The sequence below is a fragment of the Phacochoerus africanus genome, chromosome 1 (genome assembly GCF_016906955.1).
Source record: "Phacochoerus africanus isolate WHEZ1 chromosome 1, ROS_Pafr_v1, whole genome shotgun sequence".
NCBI classification, from domain to species: domain Eukaryota; kingdom Metazoa; phylum Chordata; class Mammalia; order Artiodactyla; family Suidae; genus Phacochoerus; species Phacochoerus africanus.
In genome coordinates, this window is record NC_062544.1 from 283,015,255 (window position 1) to 283,032,699 (window position 17,445).

Below are 17,445 nucleotides of genomic sequence, written 5' to 3' on the forward strand. Positions count from 1 at the left end.
CAATATTTGGAAGTTCCTGGGCTACGGCTGAAATCCGAGCTGCATCTGCAACCTATACCGCAGCTGGCAGCAACCTTGGATCCTTAACCCACTGAGCAAGGCCAGAGATTGAATCTGCACTCTCACGGCCACTATGTTGAGTTCTCAACCCACTGAACCACATCGGGAACTCCACAGCAGCATTTTTGACTATTTTATCTACTGCTGTACCCCCTGTGCCTAGAAGAGTTCCTAGGAAGTGATGTTTATTTATTTAAATATTGATTAAATATATAATTTTTTACTATAGTTGGTTTACAATGTTCTGTCAACTTCTGCTGTACAGCAAAGTAGCAAAGTGATCCAGTTATATATATATATATTTTTCACATTACTGCCCATCATGTTCCATCACAAGTGATTGCATATAGTTCCTTGGGCTATACAGCAGAATCTCATTGCTTTAAATATTGATTAAATATATTAACGCCAAGGTGCCTCTAAGGCGGTTTTTTTTTTTTTTGGTCTTTTTTGCTATTTCTTGGGCCGCTGCCTCAGCATATGGAGGTTCCCAGGCTAGGGGTTGAATCGGAGCTGTAGCCACCGGCCTACGCCAGAGCCACAGCAACGCGGGATCCGAGCTGCATCTGCGACCTACACCACAGCTCACGGCAACGCCGGCTCATTAACCCACTGAGCAAGGGCAGGGGCCGAACCCGTAACCTCATGGTTCCTAGTCGGATTCGTTAACCACTGTGCCACGACGGGAACTCCTCTAAGGTTCTTAATTCCTGTCTCCCTAATATGCATTACTCCTGACGGACTTCTCACTGCTGCTGATTCTACTCAAAATACCCTAAATGAATGCTTTCTCCATATGATACATAAATATCTCAAACCAAAAGCTAACCTCATGCTCATAGTGAAACGTTAATTTACAGCGCTGTAAGGATTAAGATAAAGATGCCCGTTATTGTTTTCATAAATTAATACTGTTCTGTCGGTACTATTCAATGAAATTAGACCTGAGAAAGAAATAACAGGTTAAAGATATTGGAAAACAAAAGGCAAATTATTTATTTTGGGCAGATGACATGATTGTATACTTAGAAGACCCTGTACAACACTGTAAAATAAATTCAATAAAACTATAGGTTATTAAATGGATATAAAATCAATCTTTTCTATGTCAAGTAAAAGACTTAGAAAAGAGATGAAAAGATCCCACTTACGCTATCACCTAAAAAATTAAAAGATCTAATATAGATTGAATACAAATAATACGAATAAAATGTTAAAATTACTGAAAGAGGTAAAGGTGTGGGTGAGTGGGAGGACATACGGTGTTCTTATAACAAGAAGGACCAAGGCGATAAAGATGCATATTCACCCTAATTTAAGCGACATAATCAAAGCATTCCTAATAAAAACGCCGAGAGTGACTTTTTAGAAATTTGAAACGTTACTAAACATATAATTATGAATATGAAAAATCAATATGGATTTTGAAAAAAGTGATGAGAAAGGACTACCTCTATCAGATATTGAGCTATAAAGTTACAGTCATTAAAAGAGTCTGCTACTAGTGCTTGAATAGACAGAGCAATATAATGAGATAAAAAGCTCAGAAACAGAAACAAATACATGTGGAAACCTAGTATAAGATAAAGGTGGGGGGAAAGTGGACATTCAAGAAATGACAGGATGGGGAGCATCAGGCTAGACATCAGTCTGGAAATCAAATCAAAACTGAATTATTAGGAGTTCCCATTGTGGCTCAGCAGAAAGGAACCGGACTAGTATCCATGAGGACACAGGTTCGATCCCTGCCCTCGCTCAGTGGGTTGAGGATCTGGTGTTGCTGTGAGCTGTGATTTAGGTCACAGATGTGGCTCAGATCCCGTGTTGCTGTGGCTGTGGTGTAGACTGGCAGCTATAGCTCCGATTCAACCTCTAGCCTGGGAACTTCCATATGCCATGGGTGCAGCCCTAAAAAAAAAAAAAAAAAAAGTAGATTATTACATTTTTTACACTTAAAGAAATATTAGATAAAATAAAAATGTAAATGTTAACAAATCTTAAAAGAAAACATGGGAGTTCCCATTGTGGCTCAGTGGAAATGAATCCGAAACTGACTAGTATCCATGAGGATGTAGGTTCGATCCCTGGCCTTGCTCAGTGGGTGAAGGATCCAGCAATGTTGTGGCTGTGGGGCAGGCTGGCAGCTGCTCATCTGACCCCTAGCTTGGGGAGTTCCATATGCCGCAGGTGCAGCCCTAAAAAGTAAAAAAAGAAAAAAAAAAGAAGAAGAAAAAAGAAAACATGGAGTGTGGCAAGAAATAAAGCTCACAAAGCACAAAGCGATCAGTGAGTAAAAATGGCTGCATAAAATTAAAAAAATTTTATTGAGGTCTGATTTATTTATAGTATTATACTGTTATAGTGTTAAGTTTTATGTGTACAACATAATGAATTTCACGATTTTTGCTTTATACTCCTTTTATGTTTATTTTAAGATTTTGGCTATATTTCCTGTGCCGTACAAGGTATCCTTGCAGCTTTTTTATTTTCTACGTTGCTATTTGTACCTCTCAAACCCTTACCCCAAGCCTTCCCCTCTCCTCTCCCCCTCCCCACTGAAAACTGCTTCTTTATATCTGTGATGGTTTCTTTTTTGTTATATTCACTAGTTTGTTTGTTTGTTTGTTTATTTATTTTTGTCTTTTTGCCATTTCTTGGGCTGCTTCCCATGGCATATGGAGGTTCCCAGGCTAGGAGTCGAATCGGAGCTGTAGCCACCAGCCTACGCCAGAGCCACAGCAACGTGGGATCCGAGCCGCGTCTGCAACCTACACCACAGCTCACGGCAATGCCGGATCATTAACCCACTGAGCAAGGGACCGAACCCGCAACCTCATGGTTCCGAGTTGGATTAGTTAACCACTGAGCCCTGATGGGAACTCCTCACTAGTTTATTTTTATAGATTCTCCATATAAATGATATCATAGAGTATTTGTCTTTCTCTGACTTATTTTATTTGGCATAATACCCTCTAAGCCCATCCAGATTGTTGCAAAAATGCAAAATTTCCTTTTTTATTTTTTTGTCTTTTGTCTTTTTAGGGCTGCACCTGCGGCATATGGAGGTTCCCAGGCTAGGAGTTGAATGGGAGCTGTAGCTGCTGGTATACACCACAGCCACAGCAACACCAGATCTGAGCCGTGTCTGCAACCTATACCACAGCTCACTGCAATGCCAGATCCTTAAGCCACTGAGTGAGGCCAAGAATCGAACCTGCAACCTCATGGTTCCTAGTTGGATTTGTCAGCCACTGAGCCACAACAGGAACTCCCAACATTTCCTTTTTTATTGTTGAGTAGTAGTTCATATATAAATACACCACATCTTTGTCTATTCATCTGGTGATGGACACAGGTTGCTTCCAAATCTTGGCTATTGTAAATAATGCTGCAATGAACATTGGGGTCCATATATGTTTTCTAATGAAAATGTTCATTTTCTTTGAATGTATACCCAGGAATGGAATTGCTAGGTCACATGGTAGTTCTATTTTTTGTTTTTTGGGGGGAATCTCCATACCGTTTTCCATAGTGGCTGCACCAATGTACATTCCAACCCACAGCATACAAAGTTCCCTTTTCCCTACATCTTCACCAAAATGTGTTATTTACAGTCTTTTTGATGATAGCCGTTCTTACAGGTGTGAGGTGACATCTCATTGTGGTTTTGATTTGTATTTCTCTGATGATTAATGATGTTGAGCATCTTTTCATGTGCTTGTTGGCCATTTGTATGTCTTCCTTGAAAAAAATGCCTATTCAGATTTTCTGCCCATTTTCTATGGTTTTTTTTTTTGATGTTGTATGAGCTACTTATATATTTTCTGCCATTCAAGAGGTTGTCTTTTTGTTTTATCCTCGGCTTCCTTTGTTGAGCATAAGCTTTTAAATTTAGTGAGGCCCCATTTGTTTATTCTTCTTTTTGTTTGCTTTGCCTTAGGAGATAGGTCCAGAAAAATAGATGGAATGTTATGTGTATATCTATTAAGTCTGTCTGGTCCAATGTATCATTTAAAGCCAGTGTTTCCTTCTTGATTTTCTGTCTGGATGATGTGTTTGTCAGTGTAAGTGGGGTGTTAAAGTCCCCCATTATTATTGTGTTGCTGTTCATTTCTCCCTTTGTATATGTTAATATTTCTGTATTTCGGTACTCCTATGTTGGGTGCATACATAAAAATTTTAAAACTTCTCTATAACAACAAAAAAAAATCATAAAGTTAAAAGGCATATTAGAAACTGGGAAAACTATTTTCAACACACACAACCAAGAGCTAATTCCTTAATTTACAAAGAACGCTTATGATCATCCATAAAAAAATGGGTAAAGGATATGAACATATTAGACAAAAAGCATGGTACAGCCGCACAAACAACTAAAAGTTATACGAAAAGTTTTTCAAACTTGCTCGTAATTAATGAAATGCAAATGAAAACAACCAGCTTCTGGTTTCACCTATCAGCATGAGAAAAATTTAAAAGCTGGATGAAATATTATTATAACTGCAACTATGATTAATAGGAATACTGAAACTGCATAGCTGTTTAAAAAACGAATGACCGAGTGAGGCACATCTCTGTGTGCGTGGCTTTGTAAAGATCTCCAAGACATGTTCCTTTCCCAATTAATGTCTACAGGGTGCTCATCGCCTGCCGTAATGAGAGGAGTTAAAATCTAATTTTTGAGAATTAACAACTTCTACGTAGTATTATGATAGGCTGAATAATGTCCCCCTGCTCCCAAGGATGTCCGCATCCCAATCCCTAGAACCTGCGAATCCCCAGAACCTGGGAACAGAACCTGTTACTGCACAGAGCACAAGGAACTTGGCAGATGACCAAGTGAAAGATCTTGACTGAGCTGGGGAGTTTATCCTGAATTGTCCTGGTTTATCTGCGGGCCTGATGCAATCACAAGAGGGACACAGGAGGAGTCAAGAGGACACAAGAGGGACACAGGAGGAGTCCTCTAGAATACAGCAGAGTGGTGAGGGAGGTGGAGTCAGAGAGAGATGTTTTGCTGCTGGCTTTGAAGGCAGAGGAAAGGGTCACAGGCCAAACACAGGCTTTTCGGGAAGCTACGAAGCAAGGGGATGGATTCTCTTCTGGAAGGAAACAGCCCCGCCGATACCTTTTTGGCCTCATGAGACTCACTTCAGACTTCTAACCTCTGGAACTGTAAGAGAATGAATTTGTGCTGTTGTAAGCCACTGAGTTTGTGGTATTTGTTACAGCAGCAATAGCAAACTAATAGAGACTATCTCGAAAAACATCATGAGTCAAAATGAGACTAAAAGCAGGCTATTAAATCAGAAATGAGGGAGTTCCTGTTGTGGCTCAGGAGTTAACGAATCCGACTAGGAACCATGAGGTTGTGGGTTCCATCCCTGGCCTTTCTCATCAGTGGGTTAAGGATTCGGCGTTGCTGTGAGCTGTGGTGTAGGTCACGGAGGTAGCTTGGATCCCACATGGCTGTGGCTGTGGTGTAGGCTGGTGGCTACAGCTCCAATTCGACCCCTAGCCTGGGAACCTACATATGCCGTGGGTGCGGCCCTGGAAAAGACAAAAAGACAAAAAGCCAAAAAAAAAAAATCAGAAATGAAACGTACTATTATAAATTTCAAGAAATCAAAGAAAAGAGACTTCAAGTGCCTTGGGGAAATAACTTAATACTTCCTAAACTATCTTGCTATACCTTGTCTGGACTATAACTGAGAAAAAGATCACCAACTCTGGGAGCTGGTGGGATTGTTCGCTCTGGAAAAACTAGCTGGAGAAACTAGCAAGCTCTCTCATCAAGCACTCAGGGTGGAGATTTAAAAAAGCAAGAAGGCTGGCCCTGGTGTGGAGGCATTGGTGGAGGCCTGCCAGGGGGCTGAGAAGCTTGGGTGGGGAGGAGAAGATTGCGGGGGGGGGGGAGTGACAAAAGGTGACAGGGAGCTGGCAAGATCAGGAAATTAATTACACAGAGCAAATAAGATAATGGAGGCAAGAAATGTATTTAGAATCATGGAAGACAAGTTTCTTTCTGCCTGAAAGGGTTTTAGTTACATAGCAAGGTAACCCTGAGGTATTTGATTAGAATAAGAAATACTGGCTGGAGTTCCCACTGTGGTGCAATGGGACTGGCAGCGTCTTGGGAGTGCTGTGATGCAGGTTTGATCCCTGGCCTGGCACACTGGGTGAAGGATTTGGTGTGGCCACAGCTGTGGCTCAGATCTGATCCCTGGCCCAGGAACTCCACATGCCAAGGTGTGGCCAGAAAAGAAAAAAGAATAGGAAATAGTGGTTTAAAATATACAGCTGTGTATATACATTAGGATAAATAGCTACAGATCTACGTACATGTAGGTGTGTGTGTGTATGTACATATATATATATATATATTTTTTTTTTTCTAACTCTTTTCCTAGAAGCAGTGACATCCCAGTAACAATAGCCACATGAGTACCATTCCTTAAAAAGAATCAGGGTTCCTCAGAGAAATGGATGATTCCAGGCCTGGGGCAGGCAGAGCACAAGGTAAGGCTGGTGTGTGTCAAGGGATACCGAAGCCAACTTGAAGACGTTTCCACTGGTCAAATCTACGACAATTTGAGCATCAAAATAAATGAGGAGGAAATAAGATTGTCATTGAATAAAATAGGAATCCAGGTGTCCATACTAACATAAATGAATACATAAATGAGAAAGGAAGAGAAAATTCTTCCTTATGGCAGAGTGACGGCTAATGAACACACAAGGAGTGGTGGAAATGGATAATGACGGCTGGACGGCTCTCACAGAGGTAGTTGAAGCAGGCAGTTGTCAATGGATGTTAAGGACCAATAAATAGAAGTGAATAGGAATAATAGTAATAATAATAAATAATAATAAAGCACAATGCTAAGAAAGTACAAACGGAAAGAGGGTGACTGTGGAGAAGCCTGGCAGACCCCTTGACTATGACCAGGTCATCAAGGCTTGCACCACCAGCGGGACCGGTGACACTCACGTGCCTCCCTGTGACTGAGAAGGGCGCGGGGTCACTCCTGGGCTCTCCCTGCTAGGAGCAAGCCCTAGTCAGGTCATGGGGAGACACCGGCCGGACCCAGACTGAGGGTCTTTCTACCGAACGAAAAGGCCTGAGCACTTTAAAATAAACTCTTTGACACCAAGTTCAGCAGGATTTTTTTAAAATTTATTTTTATAATTTGCAATGAATTTTGTTACACTTATAGCTGTATGTCAATCATCACAACCCAATTTTACAGTATTTCCATCCCAGACCCCCAGTGTATCCCCCCACCCCCCAACCTGTCTCATTTACAAAACAGAAATTTTTCAGTCTGTGAGTCAGTGTCTGTTCTGCAGAGAAGTTCATTGTGTCCTTTTTTAAAAAGATTTCACACGATAGAATATGATGTTGGTGTCTGTCTGACTTAGCATGATAATTTCTAAGTCCATCCATGTTGCTGCAAATGCCAATATTTCGTTCCTTTTAACGGCTGAGTAATATTCCATTGTGTATATGTACCACATCTTCTTGATCCACGCCTCTGTTGATGGACAGTTAGGTTGTTTCCCTGTCTTGGCTGTTGTATACAGTGCTGCAATAAACATTGTAATACATGTATCTTTTCAAGTCATGGTTTTCTCTGGATAGAAGCCCAGGAGTGGGATTGCTGGATCAAATGGTAATTCTGTTTTTAGTTTTCTGAGGACTCTCCATACTGTTTTCCACAGTGGTAGCACATTCCTACCAACAGTGTAATAGGGTTCCCTTTTCTCCATGCCCTCTCCAGCATTTATTGTTTGTAGGCTTTTTGTTGATGGCAGTTCTGGCTGGTGTAAGGTGTTACCTCGTGGTTTTGACTTGCATTTCTCTAATAATGATTGATGTTGAACATCTTTTCATGTGTTTTTTGGCCATCTGTATGTCTTCTTTGGAGAATCGTCTATTTAGATCTTCTGCCCATTTTTGAATGGGGTTGTTTGTTTTTTTGGTATTGAGCTGCAGGAGGTGTTCCTAAATTTTGGAGATTAATCCCTTGTCAGTTGATTCATTTGCAAATATTTTCTCCCATTCTGTGGTTTGTCTTTTCATTTTATTTAGGGTTTCCTTTTCTGTGCAGATACTTTTAAGTTTAATTAAGTCCCGTTTGGTTTTGTTTTTATTGTCATGACTCTAGGAGGTGGATCTGAGAAGATATTGCTGTGGTTTATGTCAGAGAGTGTTTGGCCTATGTTTTCCTCTAAGAGTTTTATAGTGTCTGGTCTTATATCTAGGTCTTTCATCCATTTGGAGTTTATTTTTGTGTATGGTGTTAGGAAGTGTTCTGATTTCATTCTTTTCCATGTGGCTGTCCAGTTTTCCCAGCACCACTTATTGAAGGGACTGCCTTTTCTCCACTGTATATTCTTGCCTCCTTTGTCGTAGTTGAGTTGACTGTAGGTGTCAGCAGGATGTTAAATGAGTTAGAAGCTCTTCCCTTAGCTAATGGTATTATATACAAAAGATGGTCACATATCCAGGACTTTCAAGAACGCTACCTCAAACGTTTTTTCTTTTTTAAAGATGATGTGTCCCACTTTTTGGCTTTAGAAATTTGGTCACGCTGAAAATGAAGAAAGGAAGTTTAAGAATGGACCCTGGGGAGTTCCCGTTGTAGTGCAGTGGAAACGAATCCAACTAGTGTCATGAGGATGAGGGTTTGATTCTTGGTCTCGCTCAGCGGGTCAGGGATCCGGCGTTGCCGTGAGCTGTGGTGTAGGTCACAAACGTGACTCAGATCCCGAGTTGCTGTGGCTGTGGCTGAGGCCAGCAGCTGTAGCTCCGATTTGACCTCTAGCCTGGGAACCTCCATATGCCACAGGAGCAGATGAAAAAAAAAAAAAAAAAAAGGGAATGAACACTGGATTGAGAAGGGAGTTTCCTATCGAAGGAGAAAAGCTCATATGACAAGATGTCTGAGTTATAGCACCAGCTCTGCCAGTACAACTAACTGTCTGGCCTCCATGGTTTAACGTATGACATTTCGCTGACTTTTCTCAATGACCGCAAAGTCCAGCCCAGCAGCAAAATCCATAAATTAAACGTGCCTATAAATACATCTGAACTGTGAAGCTCTACTGGATACATGGACCTGTGCCACATTCAAGGTTTGGATGGTGATAGACAAGTCATGTAGGTTTGGATTATTTAACTGTGTTATCATGTTTTATTTATTTTTGACAAAAAGCTCAAATTCACTACCAGACAGCCTCCCAAAGAAGCGCCTTGAGAGTTGGCAGCTGTGCCTCTCTACTCCCACCAAGTGGTGGCAAATGGAACTCCTTCAGGGCCGCAGGGAAGTCCACATTCTCGGGCTCCTTTATAGACCCGTACACTTCCAGCTCCCCCTCCTGGCCACTGCCACATGTTTTCTTTTCTTTTTACAGCCGCACTTGTGGCATGTGGATGTTCCCAGGCGGAGCGTCATGCCACAGCCACAGCCAGATCCTTAACCCACTGAGGCCACAGGGACTGAACCCGCATCCTCATGGACACTATGCCAGGTTCTTAACCCGCTGAGCCACAACAAGAACTCTGCAAGTCTTTTTTCATTTTCAGTGTTGACCAGATTCTTTTTCACGAGAATTTTCATTCCTTCTATTTCAATAAAACTGTATTAAAATGTCCCTCATTTGCTCTGTCTCACACACACCGATGTTCACTTCATTCATTCTTTCAAGGCACATTTGAGTGCTTATCACGTGCCTGGAGCTGTGTGGGCTGCGGGGTGCGAGGGAAATAATGAACGCAGAGGGCTAATATGTGGGTAATAGAATAATCACAATAGTGACTGTTCTAGGTATTTTCAAAGAATGAGCTACAATCTTGTGGGGACATAGGACAAAGAAATCGAGAGAGTGACCGGGGAAGTTTCCCCATAGCGGTGCAGACTTGAGATGTGCACGGTCAGTGGGACGGGCCTGGGCAGGAAGGAAGAAGAAGGCAGACGAGGGGGCAGGGTGAGGCTGGTGGCTAAAGGAGGCCCTTGTTCTCCCCAGGAAGGTGGGGTGAACAGCTGCAAGGTCATCAGAAGCCATGCTGATGAGCCAGATCCCTCGTCAGAGGGCACAGGGCAGCTAGCTTTTAAGCAAGACAGACAGAGGCTGGGGAAGGGGTGACCCTGACTGCAGGGTGGGGAACAGAATCGGGACAAGTCAGAGAGCAGCGGACGGCACAAGGCTGGATGGAGGACAGCGGGAGCTGGGACTAAGGTGCCGTGACGATGAAGGGGTGTGGAAGATGCACAGGGGACAGTGTCACCAGGGCTTGGTGACCCACTGGAAGCCAGGGGAAAAGGTCTGGGGGGAATCCTTGTTTCCAGGTGTGTGTGCTGAGCTGTAGGGGTCTGAGAGGTCCTAGGAGGTGCTAGGGCTCAGCTAGCTGGATCCACGGCTCTAGCTCAAAAAAGGTGGCCAAGCTGGAGAGACAAGGCTGGGCAGGCGGGGGGGGGGGGGGGTCACGGGCAGAGATGGTGGGCATGGATTTGTGCCCAATGTCAGAATGCAGGGGGCCTGGACAAAGGACACGATGAGGACAGACACTAGGCTTTGCGGAACTGCGGTGCGAGGGAGCCCAGATGAGGGGAGGGGGCCAGCACAGGAGCAGAAGGGGCGAGGGCGCAGGAGCCAAGGGGAGACAGCAAGGTAAATGCTGCCAAGAAGGAGTCTGGGGTGAGTAGATGCAAACGACTCCATTCAGAATGGATACGCAGGGAGGTCCTGCTGTACAGCACAGGGAACTCTATCCAGTCTCTTGGGAGAGACCAGGATGGAAGATGAGATGAGAAAAAGCATGTGTGCATCTATATATGACGGGGTCATCCTGGTGTACAGCAGAAATTGGCACAACATTGTAAATCAACTATAATTTAAAAGATAGGGCCAAGAGATTGCGAAGGATGAGGTGTGGGAAGAAGGCCCGATTCGGGTTCCTGCTGCAGGGCAGAGGTGGTGGCAGCCGGCAGCCTGGAATGGGCTGGAGAGGGAGGCGGGGAATGCGGACACTGACCGTGGCCATTCTTTACAAAATTCTTTACAAAAGTTTGCCGGTCGAGGGGGATGAGAAATTGGGCAATCATGGGAGAAGGAAGGGGACCTGGGGTCGAGGGAGTTTGTTTTTTCTTTCTTTTGGGATGGGAGCCTTGGGCATGTTTAAAAGCCAACAGAATGAGCAGTCGAGGAGGAAGAGGTGATTACACAGGCAAGAGAATGGAGAGTCCTAGGAGGTGGCTTTAGAAGTCGCTATGAAGGGACAGCACAGGGGGAGGCGGGCGAGCGGGACGCCCCGTTAGTCCCTCTGCCAACTGCAGCTGTCCTACTGTAACTGCGGTCAGTCGGGGTTTCATTCAAGGGAAAAAGAGAAAACAGAGGCTGGGGCTTTGCGGGTGGCGAGGGGACAGGTGTCCCAGGGTGGGGGGGGGGGGATGAACTCCCCAAGGGCAGGGACCGTCTTCTCTGTCACTGCATCACTCTGTGACTGGAGCATCAGCGCCCAGGTCCTTATTGTCAAAGTCATCAGCACAGTGATGCTCATTTGTCTCCATTTCAACCTACCTCTTTGGGTGCTTCTCTAAAAAGCCAAAAAAGAGAGTACAGAACAAACAGAAGGTAAATGACTATGTGAGCTGTGGTGTAGGTCGCAGATGCGGCTCAGATCCTGTGTTGCTGTGGCTGCAGCAGAGGCTGACAGCTGTGGCTCCAATTTGACTCCTGGTCCGGGAACCTCCATATGCTTCAGGTGTGGCCCTAAAAAGCAAAATAAAATAATAAAAAAATAAAGTCACAATTATTGAAATACATACTAAAAACGGTGCTAGTTTACCTATGGAAAATTTAAAATTCATATCCTTTTAAAAAAACCTTAGTCACATGAAAGAACAGAGAAAGGGAAAAGAGTATAGGCTGTCTACACTCGAGGCAATTAGGAGGCTGCAGAAATTATCCAGGCCTGGGCCAGGGTGGTGATAGTGGGGCTGGGAGAAATGACCGGTGTGTGGGTACATTCTGAAGGATGTGTTGACAGATTGACACGAGAAGGGACAGAATGGGAGTCAAGAAAGACACCAAGGGCCAGACAGCTAGGAGAATGGTTTCCAGTTACTGGGGTGGGTAACAGCAAGGGAGGAACAGGTGTAAGGCAACGTTCTGGACTTGCTGTGCTCGAGATGTCTTAGACATCTAAGTAGAGATGTGGGCAGGCAGACACTGGTCTCACGGTCAGAGGAGGGTCAGGGATGGAGACAGACAAGAGAGGTTCACTGCGCTTTGAGCCCACGAGACTCGACGAATTTAACTAGAAAGGGAGAACAGATTATAAAAGAAAAAGGTTCAAGGTCGTGTTTGGCAGTGAAAAACTAGTCTGCAAAAAGTCACCGGATGGCACACCTGTGGCAAGGAAATATTAAAGCACCCTGGGGAAACCGTGGACATAGTTCCAAGGTTGAGGTGAGTAGGTGAGGGACAAACACAGAACAAACAAAGGATTCAGATTTCCTCCGGTTTGGTGATTGGGGCGTGTCAGCGCTAAGGGGAGAAGAAAAAAAGAAAACACGGCAAAAGAAAGCTGGTAGGAGCAAAAGTGAAGTTATCAGATTCATATATAAAAGATAAATGACGGCGAAAGCCTGAGAGTCGGGTGGGCGGGTGACATCGACCCCAGCGTGACCGGGGTACAGGGTCGGGTGGGGTGACTGCAGCCTGGCCGCTCCCCTGGCCGCACCCGCGCCGGCTCCCAGCCGGCCCCTGCCCCAATTCCTCCAGCAGCCAGACCGCGTGCGGGCGGGTCGGGGTCCCGGGGCCAGCGTGGGCTTGTGTGTTGCGTGGGCTCGGTCACTGGCCGAGCAGGGAAGAAGGACGCCGACAGTGGCTCTTCAGGCTGCGCTTTGCAGGAGGAAGCGGCCTGACGACCTGGCTACATTACCAACTCGAGTACAGCCAGGCAGCGAGGCCCGAGCTGGGCAGGGGCTACAGCTGAGTGACCAGGCGACACTGTAAGGTTCGGAAAGTTTAGCAGGAGGCTCGGCTGGGGCTGGGCGGAGGCCTCGGGCTGCAGGGCGCGGCGGCGGTTACCTGTTGCGCGCGGCTCTGGCTGCAGCGCTAACCCAGCGGCCTCCCGGCGCTGACGCGTTGCCCTGGAAACTGGCACGCTGGGCCTTCTGGGACCTGCCGGGAGGGGCGGAGCCAGGGGGCGGAGCCGCGAGTCTGCGCGCACGCGCACTGGGACCCCGTCTGGTGGTGAGTGGCTCCGGCGGTCTAGGGCTGGGGCGAGTCCTGCTGCACGTAATTCCTCCTTGAGAGAGAAGTGAGCTGGCGGCGTAGGCGTTTGCAAAGGAGCCTAAGGTTGCACCTCCTCAGGGCCCGGGACCTCGGTGGCGCCCTGGCCGCGCCGGGGTGAGAGAGCCGGCCCCGCGACGTCCCCGTAGGCTCGGAGATCCCGCGGGTCTTTCGCGCGCGGGTTAGCTCTCGCCCTTGCACCGGGTGTTTTGAATCCGAGTCCGTTGCGCGTGTCTGGTTCCTAGCCTGGGAGGGGCGTGGATGGAGACCTGAGCGCTCCTGTTAACCTCTCTGTATAAAGATAGATTTCTTGGGTGAAAGGAAGAAACCATGACAAAGAAGCAATGCATGCTTGGTGTAGAAAATTGACAATGTACAAGAAAGTACAAGAAGATGTAAAAATCACCAAGATCATGGAATTACAAGGGCTAAAAAGTGATTGCGTAAGAATTTTTAGTGATACATTGGCACCATTAACGAACCTTAGCATTATTTCTCTTCTCCTCCTCTTCCTCCTCACTCCTCCCATTGTATCAACGCCCTGTTGAATGTCCTTGTAGATTAATTTTAGGGGTCACTCCTGACTGTTAGAATGCATTCTTCCAGGTTGCCACAGCCGCCTCCTCCTTGAGCAGCAAGGGACTTAAAAAAGAGACTCATTTCCCTAAAGAGGGCTAAATATCCTCCCGTCTTTTGCCCCTAACACCCTTGATCTTGGTTTTGGAACCCATCGAAGAGTTGGGTGGCTAGCTTTTGGGCGTCTTACTAGATTTTTAATAACAACAACAGCAAAATCTAACTTTGAACACAATTCAAACATCTATACAAATAAGATGAGGGAGCCTGTTACCAACAGACCATTAATCTCCCCCCCCCCCCCACCCCCGCCCCAAGGTCTCTAAAACAGCGGAGACAATTTGTTTGTTGAAGTCATGGGTGCTGACAAGCCAGCCGCCACCTCCCTGCCGGGGCTGGGATGTCAGTGAAACCTTACACGGTCCCTCGGCTTGTCAGCTCCGGTTCTTTAAAAGGAACAGGTGGCAAAGGGAGAAAACTGGCCACAGGCCACTCTTAACGGAATCTATTGTATGGCGATTCATTTGATTTGTAAACAGATGTGTCAGAAAAATTAAAAGGAAGGAACGCGCTCTGTATTTGTTTAAAGGCTTCGGTGACTGTTCTGACCCTTCCGGTTCGTTTGGCAGAAGCCCTGTAAACAAAGCCTCCTCCGGGACCGAGCCGGTGTTTTCTGGGCTTTTCCGGCTCCCGAGAGCCCTTCCCTCCTCCCCCCTCCTCCTCCTCCTCCGGTACCCGGGCCCCACCTCCCTCCGGTCGGAGACACCTCCCCGCCGGTCTCTGATTGGTGCAGAGCGCAGCCTTGCCTTCTAGGGACTGTTGTCGGGCTGTTAAAGTGATAAGGGAAAGCGTCCAGTGGCTGCTTTTACCAACCAATCAACTATTTTCCTGACAGATCCCCAAATATTCCCGAGCCAATGGAGGGGAGAGCCCGAGATGCCTGGGCCTCTCCTGGGAGAGGCAGGAGCTCAGACAGCCCTGGGCCCCCGCCAGCCCCCACCTGGCATTTGTCTGTGTCACTGTCAGGATTTGTCTAGCGCCGCGTCCCCTCGCAGGGGTGTGTTGGGGGGAGCCCTCTTTCCAGACTCTCAAAATGGTTATCAAAGTGTTTGTTGCCACATCTTCTGGGTCCATAGCGGTAGGTGTCTGATGGAATGGGGGGGCTTGTCTTCCTGTCCTACTTTCTGAGTATCTTAGACTTGGAATAGAAGGAGCCGGTATGACCCAGCGCTGGCCTTAAATCTCTTTTTTCAGGCGTAAGTAAACGCGGCTCGGCAGTCAGTCTGTGAGCCCTTTGCTTTCGGCCTTGGTTCGAATGGTGTTAAGTGTGTGAAATGTGTGATCCGGGGTAGCTGGGTGTGGAAGGGGAGTCCAGGAAGGGGGCGTGTTGCTGCTAGAACTTTGAACATGTGATTTCAGTCCTGTTGTATCGCATATGTATCTATGATCGAATCAGAGGGACTTTGTTGGTGTGTGGAGTGTTTCTGCCGTTCCTTCTGTCAGACTTATTTAAAATTGCACATAAATGTAAAAATATTTGGAGCATATGATGGACCAGATTATTAAAATGACTCCTGGGTGCAATGACTTGTGTATATCATGTAACTGTAACAAAAAGTGTAAAGTTAGCATGTGTAATGCTATTATTTGAGGAAAATGATATCGCAGTGACCAGAACAAACATTTCTAAGGCCCCAGATTTAGATATGCCAGGAATTCAAACGGACCAAAAATAGGCGTGAAAAGTCGACCCCCCCCCATAACATCGCTTGGTCAGATTTCTTGTAAAGGAAGAGCTTTTCTCCTTGGAAATAGTTCAGGCTTTGATTTTAGGCTTGAACCTGCAGGGTCTGCCTGGGACTGAGATTTCAGCCAGCATTTTAGCATCTCAGAGGAAAACAGTTTTATTAGTCCTGAAAGCGGGAGACCTGCAGCGGGGCTGTTTCCTTTTATATCTGGTCCCTGGACCTTCTCAGGTTGCAGCCTGGGCTTCAGTGGTCACTCAGCTCGGGATGATTCCAGGCGGGTCGGTGGACCCAGGGAACAGTCCTAACGGCAGCTCCTGAATGCCACCTCCCCCCACAAAGTTCACACGGTTTCCAGACGGGATAAGAGGAAAACACAGGAAAGAGCCTGGTTGTCCCTGGTGAGCAGAGCTGATGGCAGCTGTATAGTGATCTCTTGAAGGTCTTTGAACAGAAAACAATGAGGCAAAATTCCAAGCGTAAAACTGCAGAATCCTTTGTGGCTGCTGCTGACCACAGACACTTTTAGTTGATCTACAAAAAGGATGTTTTGGGGGAGTTCCCATGGTGGCTCAGCGGTTAAGTACTGGACATTGTGGATGCAGGTTCGGTTCCTGGCCCCATTCAGTGGGTACAGGATCCCGAGTTGCTGAAAGCTGCAGAGTAGGTCGCAGATGCGCCTTGGATCTGGTGTTGCGGTGACTGTGGGGTAGGCAGGCACCTGCAGCTCTGATTTGACCCTTGGCCTAGGAACTTCCATATGCTGCAAGTGTGGCTGTTAAAAAAAAAAAAAAAGAATATTTTTGGATTCATTAGGTGAAACAATTTGTGTGTGTGTGTGTGTGTGAAGAAAATGGCTTTAGTGGGCTTCAGATGCTCATTGCTGGAAACTTCTGCTACTCACCTGCCAGTCTTCCTCCTATCCTGTAGACCAGGTCTGAGTGGCTTTATGTATCCTTCTGGAGACATGCACAAATGTGTGGATTTCTTAGGAATATCTCATGTCCTACCTTTTTGAAGTTGGGAGCATGGTTTCGTTAACCTGGGAGGACCCGGAGATGTACGGATCATTCCAGGATCTTGGAAAATCCAAGTCCAGTCTCCTGCCCTAAGCACATGTCTCGGTGCCACTTGGGACTGTGTGACCTTGGAAAAATTATTTCACTTTGCTAAGCCTCAATTTCCTTATCTGTAAAATGAGGACAAAAATAGTATTTCTCTCATCGCATTGTCATGAGGAGTTAGGCAATAGGCATGGAGTCCCCAGTGTGGTGTCAAGTGCTTAGTAAAAACTATCACCAGTAGTTAGTGTTATAATTGTTAGCTATGGTTCGCTAATTTTATAATTGTTGTAGCTTGGTTATTATACATATGAATGTTAGTTAATATTACCGAAGTTGTTTTAGTTATTATGAGTGCTCGCAGATTTGCATCGGTGATGGGGTTTCAGAAGAATTGTCTCAAGCACATACGTGGAAGCATTTCTGTCTTACCCTAAAGAGGGAGAACTGATTATTCCCATGCTGTCAGTGCTAATGATTTTTCCTGGCTGGGGCAGTTCCAGAAGCTTCTTTGCAGGCCAAGCCAGAGCAGCTGCCAGTACTTAGGCTGTGTCTGTATGGTGTTGGGTCTACAAAACCTTTACTGCTTACTTCTTCCGTCTGTGTACTTTAAAAATGGGTCCTTGCCTGTAACCTTATCAGAGGGAGAGCATTATGGCATCTGTTGGATGCATGAAATAGATGAAAAAGGAAAACACCAG

At 45.9% G+C, this 17,445-nt stretch overlaps 1 protein-coding gene across 4 annotated transcripts in view; it reads left to right on the plus strand.

The window, feature by feature from the left end:
• Positions 1-13,303: 13,303 nt before the first annotated feature.
• The window catches only part of SH3BGR (SH3 domain binding glutamate rich protein), a 66,251-nt gene continuing 62,109 nt past the window's right edge, over positions 13,304-17,445 (plus strand). The window contains exon 1 of one of the 4 annotated variants that reach the window (XM_047796767.1): positions 13,304-13,323. Coding sequence is in view for 2 of the 4 variants with exons in the window: in XM_047796759.1 (XP_047652715.1) it covers positions 15,032-15,076 (45 nt within the window). In the remaining 2 variants the exon portion in view is untranslated. Of the gene's footprint in view, positions 13,324-14,857; positions 15,077-15,152; positions 15,195-17,445 lie in introns of those variants that run through there. The other 3 variants (XM_047796759.1, XM_047796740.1, XM_047796751.1) reach the window with 3 other exon arrangements.